The 25,382-nt window shown below is 37.3% G+C and overlaps 1 protein-coding gene across 3 annotated transcripts in view; it reads left to right on the forward strand.

Moving 5' to 3' along the window:
• ELMOD1 (ELMO domain containing 1) overlaps nucleotides 1–25,382 on the forward strand; it is an 80,493-nt gene that overhangs the window by 14,247 nt on the left and 40,864 nt on the right. For all 3 annotated transcript variants that reach the window (XM_043994715.1, XM_043994714.1, XM_043994716.1), the window contains one exon: nucleotides 11,224–11,326. In XM_043994715.1, the coding sequence (XP_043850650.1) occupies nucleotides 11,310–11,326 (17 nt within the window). In that variant the 5' untranslated portion in view covers nucleotides 11,224–11,309. The remainder of the gene's footprint in view (nucleotides 1–11,223; nucleotides 11,327–25,382) is intronic.

Consider the following 25,382-nt stretch of genomic DNA (forward strand, 5'->3'; position numbering starts at 1 on the left):
GTGTCAGAATTTAGCCCTAGGAAATTCTTTATGAATGAATGTGTATGTTATAGAGTGGGATGGATAACAGGTACAGAATTTGCATAGATGATTTACAGTGTATTCATGGGGCAGCTAGGTGGTGCAGTGGATAGAGCACAGGCCCTGGATTCAGAAGGACCTGAGTTCAAATCTGGCGTCAGACACTTAACACTTACTAGCTGTGTGACCCTGGGTCACTTAACCCCAATTGCCTTACCCAAAAAAAAGTGTATTCATTATTCTAAGATTTTACAAATATTGCTTACTTTTATTCTTTGCATGTAGATGAATATACTTAGATAAATCTAGAACTTTTACATGTGGTAAAGTTTGATAGGAAGCTAGGTGGCATTGTGGATGCAGGACTGGACCTGGACTCAGAAAGACCTAAGTTCAAATTTCGCCTTACACATCCCTTGAGCAAGTTGCTTAACCTTTGCCTCAATTTCCTCATGTATAAAATGAGGATAATAGTAATATCTCCCTTTCAAGGTCGTTATTGAAAGAAAATGAGATGATATTTGCAAAGCACTTCGTAAAACCATATGCTATTGTTATTGTTATTATCATGGTAAGCTTTGTGAAGTTTGGGGAGTATAGGTCCTTGGTTTCTCATATAATAATACTTCATATTTCTATATCACTGGAAGGTAAGTAGAGTAATCATTAATATCACTGTTTTACATATGACAGGAATGAACCAAATATTTTCAAATGCTTAAACTAAGGGTCTAAGAACTTGTGACCCCCTTAGTCACAGAATTACTAAGTATTACTAAATATTAATGAGATGATATTGGAACCAAGGTAGCCTGACTCCAAACCTAGTCTCTTTCCATTATGCTACCTCACTTGTTCTTAGCTGTGAATCCTTCATCTGCCTTAATTTCTCATTCTGGAAAGGCATTACATCAATGCAGAACACTGGTGGGCTGCTAGGTGAGGCATAGAGTGCTGGACCTGGAGTCAGGAAGACCTGGCCTCAGACACTTACTAGCTGTGTGATCCATATCCCTGTTGCCTTAGTTTCCTGGTCTGTAAAATGAGGGGGAGAAGGAACTGGCAAACCACTCTAGTGTCTACCAAGAAAACCTCAAATGGAGTCATGAAGAGTCAGACATGATTGAAAAACAACTGAACAGACCACTTGTAGGTGTTATGAAATATGAGGCATATTCATAATGACCAATAAGACATCACCTGAGTTCTCTTCATTCAGAATAGCTCAATGAATGGGATCTTCTTTTTTGAAATGGATACTTTGCTTGCAATGATTCAAGACAATTCCGAAAGACTTATGATGGAAAATGCTCTCAACAATCAGAAAAAGAACTATGGAGTCTGAATGCTGATTGAAGCATACTATTTTCACTTCTTTTTCTTTCTTGTGGTTTTTTCTTTTTGTTCTGATTCTTCTTTTACAACATGACTAATGTGAAAATATGTTTAACATGATTGTACTGTATAACCTATATCAGATTTCTTGCTGTCTTGAGAAGGAGGAAGGAGAAAAATTCGGAACTCAAAATCTCACCAAAATGAATGTTGAAAACTATATTTACATGTAATTGGGGGAAAATACTATTAAGAAAAAAATTGATACTTTGCTGCCCTGAGTTTTGCAGTCAATGCCCCATTTCATTCTTCTATTTGAGCAAGCTTACTTAACTCCTTTAGCTCTGCCTCCTGTAGCTGAATTTCTAATTAAAAGAAAAAAGAATCTATGCATGGAAGGATTGGGTTAGGGGAAGGGGGTGGGGTTCTTATACAACCTGTCTTGGTGGAGTCATCCTCCACTCAAATACCAAAGGGCTTTTCCTCAAGCACAGGCCCAACCCTATCCTGCTCAAGTGACTCCCTCCCTCTAGTATTAAGTGCAAAATCCTCTGGTTGGCCTTCGATCCCTTTGCAAACTAACCCTCTCCTACTTTCCCAGCTTTTTTAGATTTTATTCCTCTGGCACATAGTCTTCCATCCAGTGCCATTGGTCTCCTTACTGTTCCAAGAACAAGACAACCCATCTCTCTGCTCTGTGCCTTTTCTCTGGCTACTTCATGCCTGAAATCTCTCCCTCCTGGCTTCCCTGACTTTAAGTAATCTCTTTTACAGGAAGTCTTTCCCAACCCCTTTTAAGTCTAGTGCCTTCCCTCTCTTACCTATTTCCTTTTTGTCCTGTATATAGCTTGTGTGTACATATTTGTTTACTTGTTTTCTTTTCTCCCATTAGATTATGAGCTCCTTGAGGGCAGGAACTGTCTTTTTGCCCCCTTTTGTATCCTAGCACTTAGCCCAATGCCTGAAATATAGTTGGTACATAATAACTGTTTATAGACTGACTAGAGCAGCATAATTTTTTTGTTGAAAATGTCAGCAGCTAGCAGCTTGAAAATTCCTGTAAATTTCCACTATTCTATAATTATGTCCTCTGGGGCCAACCGGAATAAATCTGATCCTTCTTTCATATGACAACATTTCTGCTGTTTGAAGGGTCTTTTGAGGCCATTATTTTCCATGATTATTTATCTTTTTTTTTCAACTCTGTACTATAAAGGGATAGCACTATGGCCAAAACAAAGTGATACTTATCACTCTTTTGGATTCTTACATACCTACCTCATAGAAATAGATATCTACATATCAATACATAGATATATTTCAATTTTACCAGACCCTAAAAGAGAAAGATTATATATTGTATATTGGAATGCTAATAAATATACTATATGATCTAATAATATTATTAGAATGCCATCACTTGGTATAGCGACAAGATATTAAGACTGTCTCGTAAACCAAAGATCACATATTTGAACCTACTTTTTCCTGACATGGACAACTTCCTGGCCAGAAAAACCAATGTACTTTTGCTACAGATCATAAATATGCTTCTAGTCCTGAGGTCTGCAGTTGGCACCAAAGTGAATTCCCAATGGCTCTGAAGCTATAAATTACAAATATAGATTGTGGGCTAGTATTTTATGCCTAAAGTGGGGAAAGGCTTTTAATTTATCTTTTTGGTTAGTGTCAGCAAAGTGAACACCTACCTAGCACCATTCCTTGTATAGAGTAGGTGCATAATAATAATAACTAGCTTTAATATAACACTATATTGTTTGCTAAGCATTTTATGTAGAGTATCTCATTTGATCCTCACAAAAGCCCTGTGAAGTAGATACTATTATTATTATATTCCATGAGTAGCTTTAAATTTTTACTTTAGGGGACCTCTTTTCTAAAATTTATTACTGACACAACCATATTGCTTCAATATTATGCCTATAAGGATTCACGCCATTATGAAAACATGCTTACGGTGATCATGCTTGCTTTTATCATGCCTAGGAATTTACCAAGATGCTGTGCCACGAAGGTTAGCCTATTTATTCTAGTGAAAGGAAGAGATTTACTTCCATTGGTATAACAGCTCTTCATCCTTGGGTCCTGCCACAAATTCATAGGTATAAACTAAATGTATATGTGCAGTTCCAGATTTAAAGTTTGCTTTCAGCAGTCTCTGTTGCTTTAATTCTCATGGAATATAACTTATACCGGTGCTTCCAGGATTATTCTAATTGCTTGTCTGCCAATTCAAAAATTTATTTTAGTAGTTTCCAGCCATGGTTTTCTGATAGCTAAGTGTGGGTCTATCCCTAGGGTAGGCGTGGGTGTCTCAAGTTATAAAAAACAAAATTAATTTTTAAATTAAAACATCTTAACATTAGTTAAAAAAAATCAAGCTGTGTGACCCTGGGCAAGTCACTTAACCCCCATTGCCCTGAAAAAAAAAAAAGAAAAAGAAAAAAAAAATCAATGTATGCTATATAGCACTTGTTTTAAAGGTTGGAATTTTGTAACATCAAACAAATTAAAGCTCAAATGAGAATCACTCACTGGGAATATTCAGTTTGTTATCAGTTTTTATTTTTATGTACAAATGTTACAGCCATGATTCAATTGTGCCACATCAAAAAAGACAGGAGCACAAATCAGTGACAGAATAATATAGAATCCCTGAATCTCAGTATTGGAAGGAACCAAGTCTATACCTCAGCATGAATAATGTCTATGATATACCTGACAAGTTATTATCCAATCCTTGATTATAGACGAAGCTCCTCTCCAGAGGAACCCAATTACCATCCAAGGAAGCCTATTTAACTCTCAGAGAGCTCTAATTGTTAAGAAATGTTCCTGTACATCAAACTCTAAATTGTCTTTAATTTTAAAAAAAAGTTCAGTAGCACAGGGCTAATAGGCACAGGTCCCTGAGACATTCTCCTGGGGATGACCTAATTTGACATTGAATCATTAACGACGAATCTTTGGACCCAACTACTCATCCACACCCACCATATCTAGTCTATCTAGTCCTAACAATATCTAGTTCAGTAATGTCAAACTTTCATAGAAATGGGATCCACAAATCATACATAAAGAATCTTGCAGGCCACATATCGAGTTAGAAAACCACACGTTTATATATTTATTTGTATAATAATATATCCACACATTAAAGAAAAATAGGAATTACATTTTCATCTGGTTTGGACTGCATTTGGGAATGTTGTGAGTCACATGTGGCTGGTGGACCAGCACGTACAACTGCCCTGATCTAGGCCATATCAAGACAGCTTTTCCATAAGAATCACATCAACCAACATCTATTCAGCACCTACTGCTATATGTCAGGCATTGTGCTAAGTGCCAGGGAAACAAATACAATAAGTAAAACGATCCCTTCTCAGAAGTCATTTGTATTCTAAAGGGGGAGACAACAAGGATTCATATAAAAGTATAAATACAAATAAAATAAGCATTTGTTGTTGTTCATTTGTTTCGGTTGTGTCTGACTCTTTGTGACCCCATTTGGAGTTTTCTTGGCATATATTTGATGAACTGTGAATGACTTGACTATTCACCACAATACAATGATCCAAGACAATCCCAAAGGACTATTGATGAAACATACTATCCACCTCCAAAGAAAGAACTGATATTGATGGAACAGATGGAAGCATGCTGTTTTTCACTTTCTTTCATTTTTTCCTTTTAATCAAGTTTTCTCATACAAAATGACAAATATGGTGATGTTTTACCACATTATCATACATGTGTAATCCATATCTGATTGCTTGCTGCCTCAGGGAGGTAGAAGGGGAGGAGGGAAGGAGGGATAAAAAATGGAAGCCAAAACTATAAATAAAAATGTTTATTACATTAAAAAATAAATAAAGTAACAAGGAAGGACATTCATGAACTCTCTCAAGACACTGAATTTCAATGTCATATATAATCCTCATGACATGAAGACAAATTCCCATGTTGCCAGGTCACTGGGCAGTTGCCAGAAGCAACCCCCTCTCCTTTATGTTTCCCCCAATCCCAATGAGCTAGAAAAACACAAACAGGGAAGATGGCTCTATAGTATACCAAGGAACCATCCAGTTGACTTCTGGGATTGTCCACTATACTGTTATATTAGTATCAGCCTGTACAAAGGTATTTTAGCAAGTTTATGACAATGCCACTAGATATTATGATAGATAATGGAGATACCTATTATATAACCATGCTCCTTTAATTTAAAAAAATCCTTATAATTTTCCATTTGAGAAAAAATGTGGATTTCCTCAGAAATTACCTGTGTTTCTTAGGACTAAGCAACAGGAAGGGAAAATGTAGTTTATATGGCATTTTGTGGTGATTTTCTAAAATAAGAAATTGTCAGGAATATGTGAATGGAACAGGGTATGATCTAGAAATGGGAGATTACAGGTAATTTAGTTAAATGTTTTCACTGATAAGAAGCTTGAGATATGATCTTGTCACTGGTTTCAAAAATATGTGTTCCCCCTCCCATTAAAATACAGCCCAAGAGTTTCAGCATTCCTCCCAGGTCTTATTCTTTTGTTTTGTCATTCTTGCAAACCCATGACACTTTATCACTCCTATAAAAATAATCCTATTGTTCTCCATGCCTTTTTAGTATGGTTAAGGTTTAATAATTTTTACCTGAGCTCAAAGCACTTTTTCACAGTCTCTTAGCATTTTCATGAAGTACTTGTCAAGAAAGAAATCAGCATTTACAGAGTGAAATGTATAAACAAGTTACACAATATCACCAAGTTCATAGGATCTGTCCACTGCAAGTGAATCTAAATACATAGCCATGTTGGAGGCTGTTAGCCCTTTCGGTCAGAGAACTGTGCTAATTAGGTCAAGGTCATGGGTTTGATCTTCTCATGGGACAATCAAATCATCTGTTGTGTGATCTCACATTGTATTTCTGGGCATTCATATCTAGACATCTTATAATGTTGCTGTTGATCATGACAGGCCAGTGAGAGATTGTGCTTGACTCAGAATATTCAGGATCCTTGGGGAAAAAAACACAACTCAAAGTTCATATTCTATTAAACTTGGGTTAGAAAGGCCAACAAAGATATCCTGGAATTTTGTTAAAAAGTCCTATAGTTTATGGAAATTGTCTAAAATGTTGTGCACAGTGACAGCAATATTGTTTGATGGAGAACTGTGAATTTCAACTATTCTCAGCAGTATAATGATCCAAGACAATCCCAAAGGTCTAATGATGAAGCATGCATCCGCCTCCAAAGAAAGAACTGATATTGATTGAACACAGACTGAAGCATGCTATTTTTCACTTTATTTCATTTTTTCTTTTATCCAAGTTTTCTTATACAAAATGACTAATATGGTAATAATGTTTTTCATAACTCCACATGTGTAACCTGTATCTGTGGGCAGCTAGGTGGCACAGTGGATAAAGCACTGGCTCTAGATTCAGGAGGACCTGAATTCAAATCAGGCCTCAGATACTTGACACTAGTTGTGTGACCCTGGGCAAGACACTTAACCCTCATCGCTCCCCACCCCAAATAACCTATATCTGATTACTTATTGCCTTGGGAAGGGAGAGGGGATGGAGGGAAGAAGAGATAAAATTTAGAACTCAAAACTTTAATTAAAATATATGTTATTTTTAAAAACAAAAATAAAAAAGGTGAAAAAATTAAAAGTGTTATAGTTGATGGAAATTGTCAAGAAACAGCAAATAGCTAGTTATTCTCCACTTAGGATATTCTGAGAGAGAGCAATGAAATGAGGTCTGGCCATGGAATAAGAAAGATTTTGGTTAAAGCCTTTTTCTCTAACCAATGTGAGCTGCATGGACATAGACGTGGTGCTTACATTGTCAATGCTCAAGGTCACTCTTTTTTTTTTTTTTTTTTGCAGGGCAATGAGGGTTAAGTGACTTGCCCAAGGTAACACAGCTAGTAAGGGTCAGGTGTCTGAGGCTGGATTTGAACTGAGGTCCTCCTGAATCCAGGGCTGGTGCTTTATCCACTGTGCCTCCTAGCTGCCCCCACAAGGTCGCTCTTGACGACTATGAATTACAGATGAGGTTTGGGAAAAATTCCATGCCTGTGGGTCCCCCATACCTAGTGCAACACTAGTAAAGACCTTCAAAATCTGAATCCAGCCTATCTTTGAAGACAGGGTTCAAGTTACTCTCCTTCGAATAGTCAAACTAGTCAACTTGCGGTTCTCCTTCCTATACACATTCCATCTCCTTCCTGTATGCCTTTGCATAGGCTGTTCTCAAACCTGGAATGCTTTCCTTCTTCATACCCACTTCTTGGACCACTTTTCTCCACTCAAGCCTCCGCCCAAGTGCTAACTCCTACACCAGGGCTTCTTAAACTTTTTCCACTTGCAACCCTTTTTACGCAGCTCCAGATATACAGGTATATAAAAGGTATACATAACCTTTTACTGTTGCCAAATTTTTTGACCCACAGTTTAAGAAGCTAGGTACTACACAACTCCTTGCTAGATTTCTCAGTTGTTAGTGTTCCTCCCCATAGCCAGTTACTTTTTATTTACTTTGCAAATGGGGTATTTTGAATGTTATCTGTTTTGTGCCCACCCACCCAGTAGAATGTGAGTTCCTTGAAAACAAGAAGTGTTTTGTTACTTTTTTTATTCCTGGGGGAACTGGCGTATGGTATGCACTTTAGTATACTGAATTGGCTTGAAATGGGGGTGGAGGGAAACACTCATATGGAACTTGAGTGTTCTTCATTTTATAAAATTATTCTTTACTTTATTGAAGAATTCATGAAATATTCCTTTAAAATGATGAGCATTCCCAGTGTATTTAAAATATGGATATACTGCTTAGACAGTGCTGTGAATCTAGACATTCAAGAATGATTTTTATTGATTGTTCGGTTTGATTGACAAGTTCGGTTTACCAGAGAATGCCTGCCCTGTTACAATAGAAAGAATTCTGGATTGGGAGTTAGGAAAGCTGGTTTAAATCCCAGTTCTAGTGCTTGCTGCTACCAGCATAAATCTGTCTCCTGTAAAATGAGGGGGTTGTACTCTCAGGGCCCTGTAAGCTCTAAATCCTATGTATCCTATGCTTACTGAAGAAATGTAAAGGGGTTTTATTTATCTAGCACAGAGATGTCAAATATGCAGCCTCCTGCAGCCTACAACTCTCCTGAGTGCAGCCTGAAACCAGATTAAAATCTAATTGGGGGGCGTGGGGGGGCAGTTAGGTGGCACAGTGGATAGAGCACCGGCCCTGGATTCAGGAGGACCTCAGTTCAAATCCGGCCTCAGACACGGGACCCTTACTAGCTGTGTGACCTTGGGCAAGTCACTTAACCCTCATTGCCCTGCAAAAAAAAAAAAAAGAGTGACCTTGAGCATTGACAATTTAAGCACCACGTCTATGTCCATGCAGCTCACATTGGTTAGAGAAAAAGGCTTTAACCAAAGTCTTTCTTATTCCATGGCCAGACCTCATTTCATTGCTCTCTCTCAGTTCAAACCTGGCCTCAGACACTTGACACTTACTGTCTGTGTGACCCTGGGCAAGTCACTTAACCCCAATTGCCTCACAAAACAACAACAACAACAAAAAAACCAAAACAAAAATCTGATTGGGGAATCTTTCACAAAATAAAAAAATAAAATAAAATAAAGAATAGATAATATAGATGTGTATATGTATACACATATACATATACGTATATGTGTTTATGTGTATGTATATACATATATGTGTGTATATGTGTGTGTGTGTGTATATATATATATATATATATAAATACCCTCCATTTTCATGTTAAAACAATTTTTAAACATTTTTAAAAAAAGTTTCGAGTTCCAAATTCTATCCTCTCCCTCCCTCCTGCCTGGGATGGTAAGCAATCAGATAATAGGCTATACATGAAGCATAGATAATATCAATGTTGCTTTTTCAGTCAATATGAGACCGGCAGGAATACTTATGTATGCCCTTTTTCTATTTGTTTGACAGGACTGGACTAATATAATTGGGAAATTCACTATTCTGCAGGGATCTATGATATGATAGGAGTACTGGGGCTGGAAGTGAGGAACCAGCATTAAGGACTCTATAGCTCATACATTCAAACAATGTAGCAATTTCATTAAGTGCCTATTTTGCGACTGGGGGGAAGTCATTTAATTTCCTTGAGGTTCTTCTTGCTCATCTATAAGAAGAGGAGATTAAAATTATGATGATCTATAAGGTCCCTTTCAGATCTTAAAAAAACAAAAAAGCCAAGATAATTTCCAGGAAAGGGTTTGGGATAAGGACTAGATCTGTGAGTTTATTTTCAGATAATTGTGAATTAACCCTTTACATTGAAAAAGTTTATTTTAATCATCCCAAAAGAAAAAACTAAAATATATTACATGCTTCCTGCCTTAATAAATGGAGAATATTGAATATAATTTATCCTTTAATGGCTCAGAATTGTTGTAAATATCAGTTATTGTACTGTATAGTGATCACTTAAAGACTAGTGAAATATATAGAGGAAAGCATCTTAAACTGTGAGTTGTGACCCCATATACAATTGCATAACTGAATGTGGAGGTTGTGGAAAAATTTGGCATAATAAGTCCTGATATGGAGCATAATATTGCTCCTTTGCTGAAATTCTTGAAATCACTGAAACAGTTGATTTTGTCATTTCCCTCCTTAGGAACTTTCCTTCAGAGGCAGATACTTTTTGTTCCTGTTCTAAATGGTCCCAGATTTCTTTACTGTACCCTCTACCTTATCCTGCATAAGCACTTCTACATTCAATTGCCATATCATTCCATGAGGACTTTTGTCAGTGGGTACTTTTCTGTCTATTTCCTTAGGACCACTAACCTTTTTACATCTTAGCTATTCACGTCCTTCATCTTTGATGGTAATTGATGATAAAGCTTAAGGCTTCCCCCTGACCAGTAATAAAACATTATGTGTAAAAATTAAGTCAAATATCTTCCTGAGAAGATATGCTTGAGAAGGTAGGACTCGTCCTTCTTTACCTCCCATATTGACTAAATTGCTGAGTTTTATAAGAATTACTTTTGTTGGTCTTAGATGCTTTATTGCTTGTTTCCAGATTGCTTTTCATCTAATTTGGAAGGTTGAGGTTGCCTGCTTAGGACCAGATAAAAATAGCTCACACTTACATAATGCTTTCATTATAAAAATGCATTCCCATGTTACAGGTGGGACTGCTGAGGCTCAGAAAGGTTGGGTAATTTGTCTAAGGCCATACAGCCAGCTAGTAAAGTGCCAAAGCCATGGCATGAATCCAAACCTTCTGACTCCTAATCCAGTGCCTCAGACACATTGCTTCATGTATAGAATCATGGAATCTTAGAATTAGGAAGCCTTAGGGAGTATCTTGTCCAATCCTTCTTTTCGCAAAGAGGGTTAAATGACTTGCTCAGGGTCACACAGCTCAATAGCTTTCTACTTTGGTGTTTTATTTGTCTTGCCTTTCTTTCTCCTCAGGTTGTAGTGAAGACACTCCAAATATAAATAGATAATAGATAGATAGATAATAGATAAATATCCTTAGAGGATAGCAGTAATTCCATGAACATGCACCATAAAGTCACATAGTTAAAAAAAACAATTTTTTTTTAGATAGGTAAAAGTACATTGAGTTGCATTAGCATTTTTATTTCATGATTAGTATATAGAGCATATACTAATATACTCAAATTTATACTAATATATATTATATATTATATACTAATATACATATACTCTGTGTTTGTGTGTGTATGTATTGGGAGCTCCTTCAGCTGGGTTTTCTCCTGATGGTAAATTTGTTTCTACATTTGTTTCTACAGCTTAAATAAACTTCTGCCCAAAATAATTGGCAAGTGATTATTTGAAGAAGATCCTGTGTAATATCTGGGAAGTCATTAACGCCATAATGAAGCACTTCCTGAGGTAAGTATTTTTTTTAACTTAATGACACATACTGGCGTGCACCAGTTACTATTATCTTGTCTCCAGGTCACTCAATATTTAAGTTAAATTGGATTGTGTTTTTGGATAGATACTATTTTTTATCAGTTGTAAAGTACTGCACCTTGATTCTATTTTAACTCTCCTTGGGAGTTTTTGTAGATGAAAAGAGAACCAGAAGGAACAGAAATCACAAATATGAAGGAACAAAAGAATAAAACCTCGGTCCTATGCATGTCTCCTATTTCATAGAAGATGACACTATGGAAATTAGTGGGGGAAAGATGTTGCTATGTTTAAAGTAGTGAAGTTTTATGTTGAATGCTTTTCCTGAATTCAGCAATTTAAAATATCTTAAATTTAGGGTTCGTACTTACTAGATAACCCATTTAGGCTTCTGTTCCTTTTCAGTCACAAGATTTTCTTGGTGTCTTTTTATTCCACAGCTACTTCTGTTCAATTCTGAAAATATTTGCTAACCAACCAACATTTATTGAGGATCTACTGTGTATAGAGCAGTGTTGGGCACTGGAGGAAATGAAAAAATGGGGTCCCTACCCAATAGAGTTTATGCATATATTTATAATACACTATGTAATATAGGATGTCCCAAAAGTCTTGGTGAAATTTTAAGTTTTAATAGCTAAAAACTGTACTTTTATTAAGCTTTAAATCTTAACATTAAAGCTTAAGGCTGCACTAAGACTTTGGGGACACCATGCATAAAAGACATAGTAGAAACACAACAAATGCTACATTAGGTCTAAGGAGAAAGGTTGTTATCTACTGAGGGGCTTAGGGAAAGCTTTGTGTAACAACATGTGGAGGGTTCAGGACACAAGGAATTGTATGTTGGACTTTGGAGCACACTGCTTTCACTGTATTGAAAGGAATAATATGAGGTAGGGCTGGAAAGGTATTATGGTTACAAATTATGGAGGGCAGAGAGGTTTGGACTTGACTTGGAGGTTAATAGGAAGTCCTTGAAAATTTTTGAGCAGAGTAATAACATGAACAGATTCATTCCAGTGAAAGTTTATTGTAGCAATGATTTGGATTGGAAAGGGCAGAGAGAGGAGCTTTGAAGATCTGATAGGACAGTACCACATTATTAGTCTGGGAATTTTATTAGTCCAAGAAGATGATAATGAGATCTATTAGGTTGATGACTTTGAGAAATGAGAAGAGGGGATGGATGAGAGAAATTGTGAAAGCATAATTGACAAGACCCATAATGCCGATTGGATATGAGAGTCAAGAGAAAAGAAAGATTCAAAAATAACCCCAAGGTTAGGACTCTAGGATAACCAATGAATAGTAGTGACACAGACAGAAATAGTAAAATCAGAAATAAGAATGAGTTGAGGGGGAAAGATAAGAAGCTTGATTTGGGACAATGTTGAGTTTAGGTTTTTAAAATTCTGAACTTAAACAACAATACAGAGCATTGTCAAACATGTAACAGAACACAAAAAGAGGATGCTCTATGAAACTGTGAATCTATTTAAGTTTCTTGCTTTTATAAAAGTATGCCATAAATTCTACATACTGTATTACTTTCAAAACTCTTTTGTTTGTCTCTGCTTCCTTTTGAATTTCTGTTCTCTTTTGTGCATTTTAGAAAAAATTTGTGTCCCTTTTTCTTTTTGGTATTACTGTTGCATTTCTCTTACCATCCCTTTACTTTAACCTCTTCAAACCCTCAAAACAGAACCAATCCATTCCCTAGGACCTCTGTTTTTCATATTTAATTCCCTCAATACCCATTAAAGCTATTAAGGTTCTGAAGAGTCACTTGATTCTTTTCCTGCTTTGGAAAGTTAGCAGTACATCATCATACAGTACCTTGCTATTGTTCAAATAACTTTACCTTTCTAAGTTTCTCTAGACTTTTGTGTTTGTTTTTCAAAATTTTTATTTATTGCTACCCTTTTCAACAGAAATACTTAGAAATCCTCTCTTCCTCTAAAGATCCATTCCCCCCCCCCCATAGGATTATACTTCAGCTTTTTGTAAGCCTATATTTTTTACCTTTTAGAATATTGTATTCCAAGATCTGTTCTTTAGTAAAAGCTGACAAGTCTTATGTGATCATGACACTGGTTCCTTGGCACATGGACTTCTCTCTAGATGCTTTAAATATGCTTTCTTTGACATGTGTGCTCTTGATTTTTTAATGACATTCCTGTAATTTTTCCTTTTAGTATCCCTTTTAGGAGGTGATGGGTAATTCTACCTTCATTTTGTCCTCTAGTTCTAATAGGTCTGTTCGGCTTTTATTCATGATTTCTTGAAATATGTCACAGTCCTTTTTAAAAATAATGATTGTTAGGGAGTCCAGTGATTTTTAAATTATTCCTCTTTGATCTGTTTCTAGCTTGGTTGTTTTTTATATCAGATAGCTTACTCTTTTTTTTTTTATCATTTTCAGTCTTTTGACTTTGTTCTAATATGTCTCGTTGTCCCATGGTGTCATTGATTTCTGATTGGTCTATTGTAGTTTTCAAGTCCATTTCTTGGGTGAGGTTTTTACTTTCTCCTTTCAATTCTTTCCTACAGTGCTTTTATTTCATCTTTTATATTTTGCTTCATTTCTTCTAGGAATTCATATAGTGCTTGCGTAAAGTCATTTTTTTCTATGAATCTAAGTTAGCAATTATTACAAAATATTTGTTCCTTCTTTCAGGAGATCTCTAGATTTACAGTTTAAAAAAAATACTGGCTAATCTTTTCTTTGTTTCGTTTATACCTCCAGCTTTAGCTACTGAAGTAAAGCTTTGTGCCAGGGTCATGCTGCACTTTGGATGGAGTAGTTTACCCTGCTGGATCTTGCCCTGGGTCCCCTAGGTTTCTGTACTGATACTACACCTCCTGAGTTAAGGCTTCCATGTATCTTTGAGGTTCAGAAGGCTCAATCTTCAGGGCCCTCTCTGGAGTTTCAGTATAGACATGGATAGAGTGTTAAGGACCTCAAAACCCAGTATGTCCTGTGTGAGGGTTGCATGATGCAGTAGCCACTAGCATGTCCCAGAGCTTCTAAGGTTCCCACCCTCAGGCTTTCTTGGGGGAGCTCTCTGATTTTTCTGTCTCTGGATTCAGAGTCTTTTAAGTTAAATGTGCCCCTAGACCACCTCTGATCATTGTGAAAGTCTACCCCCCTACACTTATGGGAACATGTTTAATACACCTTTTTTTTTTTTAATACACCTTTTACTGGTGGGAATTGCCTTCAGGCTTCTGAATGACTTTTTGCATCATTCTGGAGTAAAACAAGTAGCTTACTATAGTGGATTTCTTGATTATTATTCAGTCCATTGTAAACCAAGGTTTTTGCCAGAATATGGGAGATGAGTATCCTGGCAAGTCTCCAATTTGGTTGGCTATCTTTGGTCAGAATTACATGGTTTGGTTTAAAGTTTTATTGTAGCATCCAGGAGTGAGTTTGTAGCAAAAGTGGGGATATATGTCAGTGGTTCAAAAGAGATGTCGGGACTAAAGGTATAGATTTGAAAGTCACAAAGATGGAAGCTGAAGCTGAAGGAGCAAATGAAATTGTTAAGGGACAAAATGTGAAAAATTGAAGATAAGAGGGTGAAGGCAAAACCATGAGGAAAACATCCAAATCAAGGAATTGAGAAAAGAGTGAGGAGCCATCATAAGGTTCAGAGGAATGGTTAAAAAGGTTAGCAGAAAGATCAATCAAATATGGTGTCACTAAAACTAAGTGAGGAGTGAATACTCAATTAGTAGAAGAGTATAGTCAATGATGTAAAAAACTAAAGAGGCCTAAGAGAATGACCACCTATATACAAAAAATATTAAGATGGATTTGGGGAGATTCAAAGATAATTTATATACCTTCAAGGGACTTATAGTAGGAGAAATTATACACACAAATAACCATAATATAAATAGAGCATAAATGTATAAGAAAGATACAAAGAAAATTTTTTGTGAGGCTTGAGGAAGGAATGATTATTTTCTAATGGGAGAATTCAGGAAACCTTTTTGGAGGATGTATCATTTAAGCTGGACATTGGAAGATGCTTTCAACAGCAATGGCTTGGGGTTGGGGAACAGGAGGGATGGATGAGGTAAGGCATGGCATTCTACATAACACCATAACTTCTTTAGAAATAGAATTACTAAACTATGGCTGATCTTTTTTATCTATAGTTTAAATACTTCTTTGCCCATAGTGCCTTGCACATAGTAGGTCCTCAATAAGAATGTGTTGATCTATTCACCTTGCTTTCAAAAAATGTGGATAGACCTTGATGCAAGCACATCTGATTCACTGATTCTGCCTTGCATTTTCTCATTTCTAAATCTTTTAGAAGAGTGTCCTATCATAACCCATATTATTGATGATCTCGATCTAGGCATAGAATTAGAAGATGGAATAAATCTGAAAAGAGTCAGAGTCTTTCTTCTAAGATTCCTGAACACAATGTACACTCTACTTCCCAGCCCTCATTAGGTTTCTCTAGTTAAGCACCTGAGATGACCTCAATTACTTTGGGAAATATTATTTCAATAGCTTCTATTTTAGGATTCTTTTCCCTCTTTCCCACAGTTCCTTTATGTTTGTTTCTTTGTGTTATGCCTCTTTGGAGCCCTCAGAATTCACTGATGCTCTGCTTTATAGAGTGAAGATGTCTCTTTGACATGTTCATAAAATCTGAGAATTATAGAACACCTTATGATGTCATTTATTCAATAGGCTTATAGGGTTTGGTATTATTTTTGTTAAACAGAGCATGTCTCAATCTGATTGTGTCAGCTGTGGGAAATTTTTTTTAAATGATCATGGAAATATTTGACAAGATAGAACATGCCCTGATATGTATGTTCTTGGGTTGCTATGGTAATTACTCCAGATGGTTTTTCTCTCATTGAAAATTTGGTATTTTTCAATTCCTTCTAAATGTGATCCTAGTCCCCTTCCATGGCAATATCAGGTTAACAGAAAGCCTTAGTGTCTAAAGATGAAGCTCAGAAATAAATTCAGGACCTTCAACAGAGTGTATGACAAACCTTAAAAATGTTTTCCTCCTGTGGAGTTGTTTGGTTTTTATTTTCTTTTAAAACTGAGCCACCTTGTAACCAACCTAGTTGTGAGCAAAAGTTATAAAGTGGTTTCTGGCAGTATCACTATACAGCCTGCTGTGTACCAGAGGAAAATTCACAAAATCAAAAGGCCACAGCTGTGTGCAGCAGGATTCAATCAACCAATCAATAAACATTTATTAAGTGCCTACTGTGTGCCAGACACAGTGTTAAGGTAAGTGCTGGAAATGATATTCGACTTTTTTTTTTCCCTTCATACAGCCAAGTTGTGGATCCCTTACAGTTAACTTTCTTTCTATCCCATAGTACTTTCAGATTGGCAAAGCACTTTATATGCTTTATCTATCGCATTTGATTTTCAGCATATTTCTGTGAGGCAGATGCCATTTTAGAGATGAGGAAATGGGCTCCAAGAAATAAAGGCATTTATTTGTTCAGGGTCGCAATGGTAGTTGGCATCTAAAGTGAAATTTGAGCCTAGATCTTCCCCATTCTATATCCAGTGTTCTCTTCACTAAGCCATACTATGTCTAATATTGTACTATCATCAGTGCTTGTGTAGATTGCTCCCTTTTTGCATCCTTTGTAAGTTTAATCAACTTTGAGCTGGGCATGGTGACACACTCCTATAATCCCTGCTACTGGGAGAGGATGAGGTTGGGGAATCCTTTAAGCATGGGAATTCTAAGCTGCAGTAAGGCTAAGTCAGTTAGGTATCTGCATTAAAACCCACACCAATATGGGGAGTTCTACCCTCCAGTACAGACAGCCTACCTAAGGAGAGATGAGTCCACCCAGGTTGAGCAGGTCAAAGCTGAATAATAGTGGGATTGGACCATGAATAGCCTTACATTTCCAGTCTGGGCAACATAGGGAGACCCAGCCTCTAAATTAAAACTGAATTGACACATATTTTTACATCATAAACAGTAAAGGATATTTAATTTTGTTTTTTGTTTGTTTTTGCAGGGCAATGAGGGTTAAGTGATTTGCCCAGGGTCATACAGCTAGTTAAGTGTCAAGTGTCTGCGGCTGGATTTGAACTCAGGTCCTCCTGAATCCAAGACCAGTGCTTTATCCACTGCGCCACCTAGCTGCCCCGGAAATTTAATTTTAGTCATGGAGTAGAAAGGATTACTGTTCTGGTAGGGGAGCAGGTGGAACCAATTGATCTCTGTGTGAGATAACTTCCAACTCTTAGCTTCTATTTCTGAACTGAAAAGATTCACGGTTGTTCCTTAGCAGGAGACCACAGTATATTTGAACCAATTAGAATACAATGATTTAATCTTGGCACAGTGAATGAACATCCATCATTGTGATACTTTATGTTCTGGTAGGAAGAATGATGAGCTCATTTCATCCTTAGCCATTTCTTTTCCTTTTATCTTGAAATTGGCTATTTGTTTAAAAACATGGAACAAGAAAACCAGGTTAGCACAATAAGCAAGATATTTTGGCATTTGCATTAAGATTTCATATTAAAATGGTAAAAGGACCTAAATTTAGACATTGCTGTTGGGTATCAGACTAAAAGCACATTCAATGAATTCAACCTTTGATGCTTACAGAGAAGCAATATCTCATACTGGAAAGTGTGCTGAAGTTGAGGCCCAGGAACAACTGGGTTCAGCTCTCACCTTTCACATTAACTAGATGCGTGACCATTTCACCCCCTCTGAATCTGTTTCCTAACTGTAAAATGTCAATGATATCTAAATGTACTCAAGACTAAAGTAGCTACTTCATTGGGAGTTTTTGCCTCTTATGTGAATTGATAGAAAACACTTTGCAAACCTCAAAGTGCCACATAAATGCTACCTATTATTATAGATATTGACTTATTGACCTGGGAAGGCACATGTATATGCATATATACATGTATATGCATATATGGTATGTATACATGTATATGCATATATGGTATGTATACATGTATATGCATATATACATGTATATGCATATATGGTATGTATACATGTATATGCATATATGGTATGTATACATGTATATGCATATATACATGTATATGCATATATGGTATACCAAGAGGAATAGGGACCGGACCCATGATTACCTTGGCATATGGAATGTCTGAGAGAGGAAACTCCCTCTACAGATCCAGGTCAGCACCTTCTCCACAACTTACATCCTCAGAGTTGCTCAAAACATTGAAAGCTTAAGTGATTTCTCCAGGTTTGTATAGCTAGTATGTGTTGGCAGTGGGATTTGAACCTATTTCTTCCTAGTTCCAAGATCAGCTCTCTATCCACTACTCCAATCTACCTCTCATATAAGCATCAATAAATATGTATTAATACATGCTATGGTTTTTGAAGTTCTAAAAAAATCTAAGAAAGAAGAACTGATCAGGGGCAGCTAGGTGGCACAGTGGATAAAGCACCAGCCCTGAATTCAGGAGGACCTGAGTTCAAATCCAGCCTCAGACACTTGACCTTTACTAGCTCTGTGACCTTGGGCAAGTCACTTAACCCTCATTGCCCTGCAAAAAAACCCCACAAACAAACAAACAAACAATAACAATAACAAAAAGAACTGATCATATGGCATTGATCTTACACATCCCATTTAATAGGTTGGCCTCTATACCCTACAGGAACATCTAGGTGGTGCAGTGGATAGAGCGCTGGGCCTGAAGTAAGGAAGCCTCATCATCCTGGGTTCAAATTTGGCCTCAGATCCTTACTGGCTGTGCCCTTGTCAAGCCACTTCACTCTGTTTGCCTCAGTTTCCTCATCTGTAAAATGAATTAGAGAAAGAAATGGCAACCCACTCCAGTATCTACTATACTGTATCTTATCACAAATAGACAATTTTAGAAGTCTTTCTCTTGTAAAAAGGAAGGCTAATAGCTATATCCTGAATGAGTCAAGTGTTCAGAAGGTACCTTGTGAAGGATTAGTCTTGGGCTTCCACCCAAAAGAAGCAACATTATCTAGAGAGTCTAATGATTCCTTGAACTCTAAGATGCTTTTAGATGTGGGAGAAATCCAAAATTCCTAAGCAAGGGCTAGTCTTCAAAAGAAACCAGGCTGGGAGCAAAAATGCAAACTATAGCATTAACACTATTTATCTTCAGTATAATTATCATTCACTGCCTTGGTAGACTCACAGATTCTTGGAGCTGGAAGAGATTTTTGAAGATCGTTTAATTCAAACCTCAAGCTAATGCATGAATACTTCTTTAAGAAAACCCCAGGCAAGTGGTTATCCCACTTAAAAACCTACAAGGACAAGAATCTACCAACACATCAGTCACTTCATTCCAGTTCTGGACTCCTCTAAGTTGTTAGAAAGTTCATTCTGACTTACTGGCTGTGTGAATTTACTGGCTGTGTGACCCTGGGCAAGTCACTTAACCCCCATTGCCCCACCAAAAAAAAAAAAAAGAAGAAAGTAAAAAAAAAATAAAAAAGAAAGTTAATTCTTTTTTTGGGGGGGGGGCAATGAGGGATAAGGATAAGTGACTTGCCCAGGGTCATACAGCTAGTAAGTGTTGTAATGATTGGAATGATGCCACCTACTGGAGACTTACTATAGGAAAGCTCCACCATTCTTTCCATAACATTTTTCAGGTGTCATGAACACATACTAAATTTGGCTTTGATCCAGACACATGGTGGTAAAAAGTGTTATAGATTGCATAACTACCTCAACTCCCCCACCTTCCCTATACCTATTTTTTTTTTTTGTAATCCTTTTTGTTTTTTGTTTTGGCTTTTGAAAGGCACTGAAAAGACCTGGAATTTACCACACCTTTAAGTTCTTTAAGAGCACAAAAGAGTGCTTAACAAATCTTTTGCTTTTTATTTTTGGTTTTGGTTTTGCTTTGTTTTTTGACTTTTGTTTCTTTTGCTTTTCTTTAAAACTCAATTTTATAAACTAAGTGACTTTTCAAAGACATTTTAAGTATATGCTGTGGGTGAGGCCATCGGGCCTCAGAAGCTACCAGAATTCTTTTTTTACTCTTTCTTTTTGAGAGAACTATGAGTTCTAATGAGTTTTTTTTCTCTTTTATGGTATTCTGTTTAAAAAAGAGGGTTATTGAACTCTATTGCTTGATACCTCACTGAAAACATTGAATATAGAATCTTGCTAATTGAAGTCTTATTTCTTTTTGATAAAGTTATGCAATCTATAACACTTTTTACCACCATGTGTCTGGATCAAAGCCAAATTTAGTATGTGTTCATGACACCTGAAAAATGTTATGGAAAGAATGGTGGAGCTTTCCTATAGTAAGTCTCCAGTAGGTGGCATCATTCCAATCATTACAGTGTCAAGTGTCTGGGGTCGGATTTGAATTCAGGTCCTCCTGAATCCAGCACCGGTGCTTTATCTACTGTGCCATCTAGCTGCCCCCTAGAAAGTTCATTCTTAAACTGAAGTAAAATTTAGCTCTGGAAGTACATAGGAGAAACCCCTCCCATGTGATATCCCCTTAGGTCTTTATTGAGAATTCTCATGTATCCCCAAAGCCTGTCCTTCTCCAAGATAAATATCTCTACCTCCTCCAAACAAATATAATTAATTTTGAGATCCTGCATCATTCTGGTCAGCCTCCTCTGGTAAATGAAGGGATGGAGTAGTTTTGGTTTGTCCATGTCCTTTGTTTTCTTTTTTTGGCAAGGCAATTGGGATTAAGTGACTTGCCCAGTGCCATACAGCTAGTAAGTGTCAAGTGTCTGGGGCTGGATTTGAACTCAGGTTCTCCTGAATCCAGGGCTGGTGCTTTATCCACTGTACCACCTAACTGCCCCATTAAAGAGGATTTCTTTTTTGAATTTTTTGGGGGGGGCAGGGCAATGAAGTTTAAGTGACTTGCCCAGGGTCACACAGCTAGTAAGTATCAAGTGTCTGAGGCAAGATTTGAACTCAGGTCCTCCTGAATCCAGGGTTGGTGCTTTATCCATTGAGCCACCTAGTTGCCCCCATATCTTTTATAAAATATGAAGCATACAATTGAATTTAATCTCAAGATGTGGTCTAAACAGAACAGAGTATGGTAGACACTGTACTTTTGTAAAGGCAGTCCAACACTGCTTTGACTTTTTGAACAATAAAGCAGTACTGTTGATCATAGGAAGCTTGTAGTCAATCATTCAACAATCAACAAGCATTTATTAAGCACTTACTAGGTGGTAGGCACTGTGCTGAGTACTGGAAATTCAAAGAAAAAGCAAAAAAAAAATGTTCCCTGTATTCAAGGAGCTTACATTTTAATGGGAGAGATTGTATAAAGTAGAACACATGAGATAAGCATAGGGTAGATGGGAGGTAACCTGAGAGGGGATGCCACCAGCAGAAAGAGAGACCAGGAACGGCCTCCTAGAGGAGGTAGCACTTGGACTGAGTCCTAAAAGAAGCCAGGGATTGAGAGGGAGAGCCAGCATGAGAAAGGGAAACCTTAGGTACTTTGATATGGACTCTTGTCTCTCTCATTTTTGCTTGTGCAGTTGATTCTTTTAAAATTAAATGCAGGATTCCACATTTCATCCTGATTATATTTCATCTTGTTACATCTGACATATCATTCTAATCCATTTATCATGTTGGATCCTGATTCTATCATCCAAAGTGTTAGCTCTCCCTTCTAGTTTTGTGTCACTTGGTAATTTGATAAGGATGACTGATTCCTGAGTCTTCATCTAAATCATTGATAAAAAAATATTTGGGTAGAACAGGAAAGAGATTAGAGCCCTGTGACACATCCCTAGAAATATGCCATGATGCTGGCATTAATCCATTAATAAACAATCTTTGGGTTCAATCATTCAACCAATTTTGAATTCATCTTACTCTTCTATCATTCAGCCCACATTTATCCATAAGGATATTCTAAAACTCTGTCATCTGTTTTGCTGAAATCCAAATATGCCATGGCTATAATATTCCCCTGATTTTAGGAAATGAGGTTCATCTGGCCTGACTCCTTAGAAAAGTCATTCTGACTTCTAACGACCACTCTTTTCTAAGCATATATAAGTGCTCCGGTCAACAATCCATTGTAGAATTGTTCTATATATGAATGTCGAGTTCATTGGTCTGTTATTTATGGAATCCATCTTCTTACCCCAGATGTACTATTGCTACAACAATGAGAAAGATGAGAAAGGTTAGTGAATTTTTATTTGTTATGTTCTATATCAGGATACTTTAAAAATATCTATGTTAACTATAAAGCTTGTGACAGAAGTGGCCGTGACATAGTCTTCTTTGTATTATCTAATACAAAATTACTTTTCACTAATCCTTCATATATTTCCCAGTATTGTAGTAATAAAACTTCTGAGGGAAGATGATGGATCTCATAAACTATAGACCGGTAACTTCCAGAAACCTTGAGATTTACACCTAGCAAAATATCTCCCATAATGTCAACTATAATGACTGACTGTAAAGGTATTCCCTTGGGGCAAAAAGTGCCATATCTCTCCTTAAGGGAAAGGAAGAGGCACCCATATTTAATAAAAATGTGGTGAATGAATTTATTGGAATTGAACTCAAGATTGCTTTAATATATTCTGCTTTTTATTTGGTTTTTTTTTTTTTAGTGAGGCAATTGGGGTTAAGTGACTTGCCCAGGGTCACACAACTAGTGAGTGTTAAGTGTCTGAGGCCGGATTTGAACTCAGGTACTCCTGACTCCAGGGCCGGTGCTCTATCCACTGCGCCACCTAGCTGCCCCTATTCTGTTTTTATAAACAGAAAAAATGTTAACTTTTTTTTTTGGGGGGCAATGGGGGTTAAGTGACTTGCCCAGGGTCACACAGCTAGTAAGTGTCAAGTGTCTGAGGTCGGATTTGAACTCAGGTACTCCTGACTCCAGGGCTGGTGCTTTATCCACTGTGCCACCTAGCTGCCCCTAAATGTTAACTTTTAAAATTGCAATTTGGGGAGCACATTAGGTAAGTATACTCTGATCACCCAAGCTAACATTTGTCATAGCACAACAGTTTGGCAATCAGTGCAGGAAAAGGAAAGAAATGGAATAGGGGAGGGGTATTGCAGATTTAGAAAAGGGCATGTTTCTGACCTTCACAAGGATCTGTCTTTCATCTTTGTGTTTTGCCGGAGTCATAGAATGAACTTATTGGAACTCAATAGTGTATGATATACCCCTTCTCTACAGTTCAGGACATTGAAACTGTTAGATTAAAAACTCCATAAAAGATAATTAATCCTAAAATAGTAATAATAATGAAGATGGTTTCAGACTGTCCTCAGATAAATAATCCTGGAATTCATAACTTGGCCCATATCCTAAATTCCTTCTAGTCATCTTGATATATATCTTGCTACTGGACCCAGATGGCTCTAGAGTATAGAGTGAGGCTGATGACTTTGTTTTGTTTTGTTGCTGGTGGGGCAATAAGGGTTAAGTGACTTGCCCAGGGTCACACAGCTAGTAAGCATCAAGTGTCTGAGGTCAGATTTGAACTCAGGTCTTCCTGAATCCTGGGCTGGTGCTTTATCCACTGTACCACCTAGCTGCCCCTGGCTGGTGACTTTGTAGAGCCCTTCCTCACTTAAATCCAATTCACTGCAAGTCATGACATTATCTCTTGATGTCATGGTCCTCTTCAAGAATGAAGGACAAACACCAACAAAATTCCTTCTATTATCTCTGGAACTCTTTTCTGGTATTCCTTCCCCATGGTAAGTGACTTGCCCATGTTTGCACAAATCATTTATGTCTGAGGTGCAACCACCTGAACTTCTGACTTTTCCATGCTACTACTCTGACTTCTACATTTTAATTGAAACTTTCTATCCTTGCCCTTGTGAGAAGATGCAACCTTTTGCCAGGAGACACTGCCTAGTGTTCCATTAAGAGACTCATGCATAGTCTTCTCCCAGCATCTTTCCTCACAAGGAAACCTCATTAGAGTCAGTGCACTAAGCTAGGCTCACACTGGAGAAGTTAGTTCATGCTGAGTTGCCAGCATCACTTAATGAAGAGCTAAAGTGGAAGACAGCTTCCCTGTAACTAAAATAACATGGTGATTTCAGAACACTGTATGAAACAATGAAGACCCTGGGGAGGGTGATATTTCCTCTTGCCCTCTATATGCAGAGTGATTTCATTGTGGAAATTCTGGTGGTTATGGAAACGCAATGAAAATTCCTCCTTGTCACCTGCGTTTTACCGTATCTGTTTGTTTTTTCTCTAGCGTTAACCCTTCTCTTCAATAGTTTGCATTTTATTTATTACAGGATTTCTTCAAGCAAGAGTTAATTTCCATTAGCACATTTATTGAAACTGTTCAAAATAAGCCATTTTTCTTCTGACATCGCAAAAGGCGATGCCACTCACCCACACATAAGGTGGAGGCGTAGTACTCCATTACAGGTACCAGCACCTCCCTTCCCTCTTCCTGCCTCCACCCGCACCCCCGCACTTGCTATTAGCTCTGGCTTTTGCTGTCTTCTCCTTTTCAACAGACTCATTCTTGCAGAATGCGCCACCTGAACTAAGCACTTCACCGAAGATTAGCTTGTCTCTTATTTTGTAGCAGTTGTAGGATCCCTTTTGAATAATTTGCTTTGGGTAGCTATTTTAGGTACAAGCTGGAGAATGAATGTTAAATAATAAAAATGAACATCATGATGACCACAGAACCCTGCTGGGACCTCCTGATAGAGCCATAAGTCATCTTGACTGAGCTGCACCTTCTGAGAATATACAACAGGAACATAGCATTCCAATAGAGTTTTTCCTGGATTCAAAGAAAAAAAAATACATCAAATCAGACTCTGCTAATACATAATTAAGGTAGACCCCGGAGGGATAGACAGCAGTTCTTTTTATTTTTTCTTAATAACGTTGTCACAGCATTTAGAGCAGTGGTTTTCCAAATTGTTTTGTTTATATGTGAGCAGGGTGGCAAAGTGGAGAGAGAACCAGCCTTGAAATCGGGAAGGCCTGGGTTCAAGTCTCTCTGAT

Source organism: Dromiciops gliroides, chromosome 3 (genome assembly GCF_019393635.1).
Source record: "Dromiciops gliroides isolate mDroGli1 chromosome 3, mDroGli1.pri, whole genome shotgun sequence".
In the NCBI taxonomy this organism is placed as follows: Eukaryota; Metazoa; Chordata; class Mammalia; order Microbiotheria; family Microbiotheriidae; genus Dromiciops; species Dromiciops gliroides.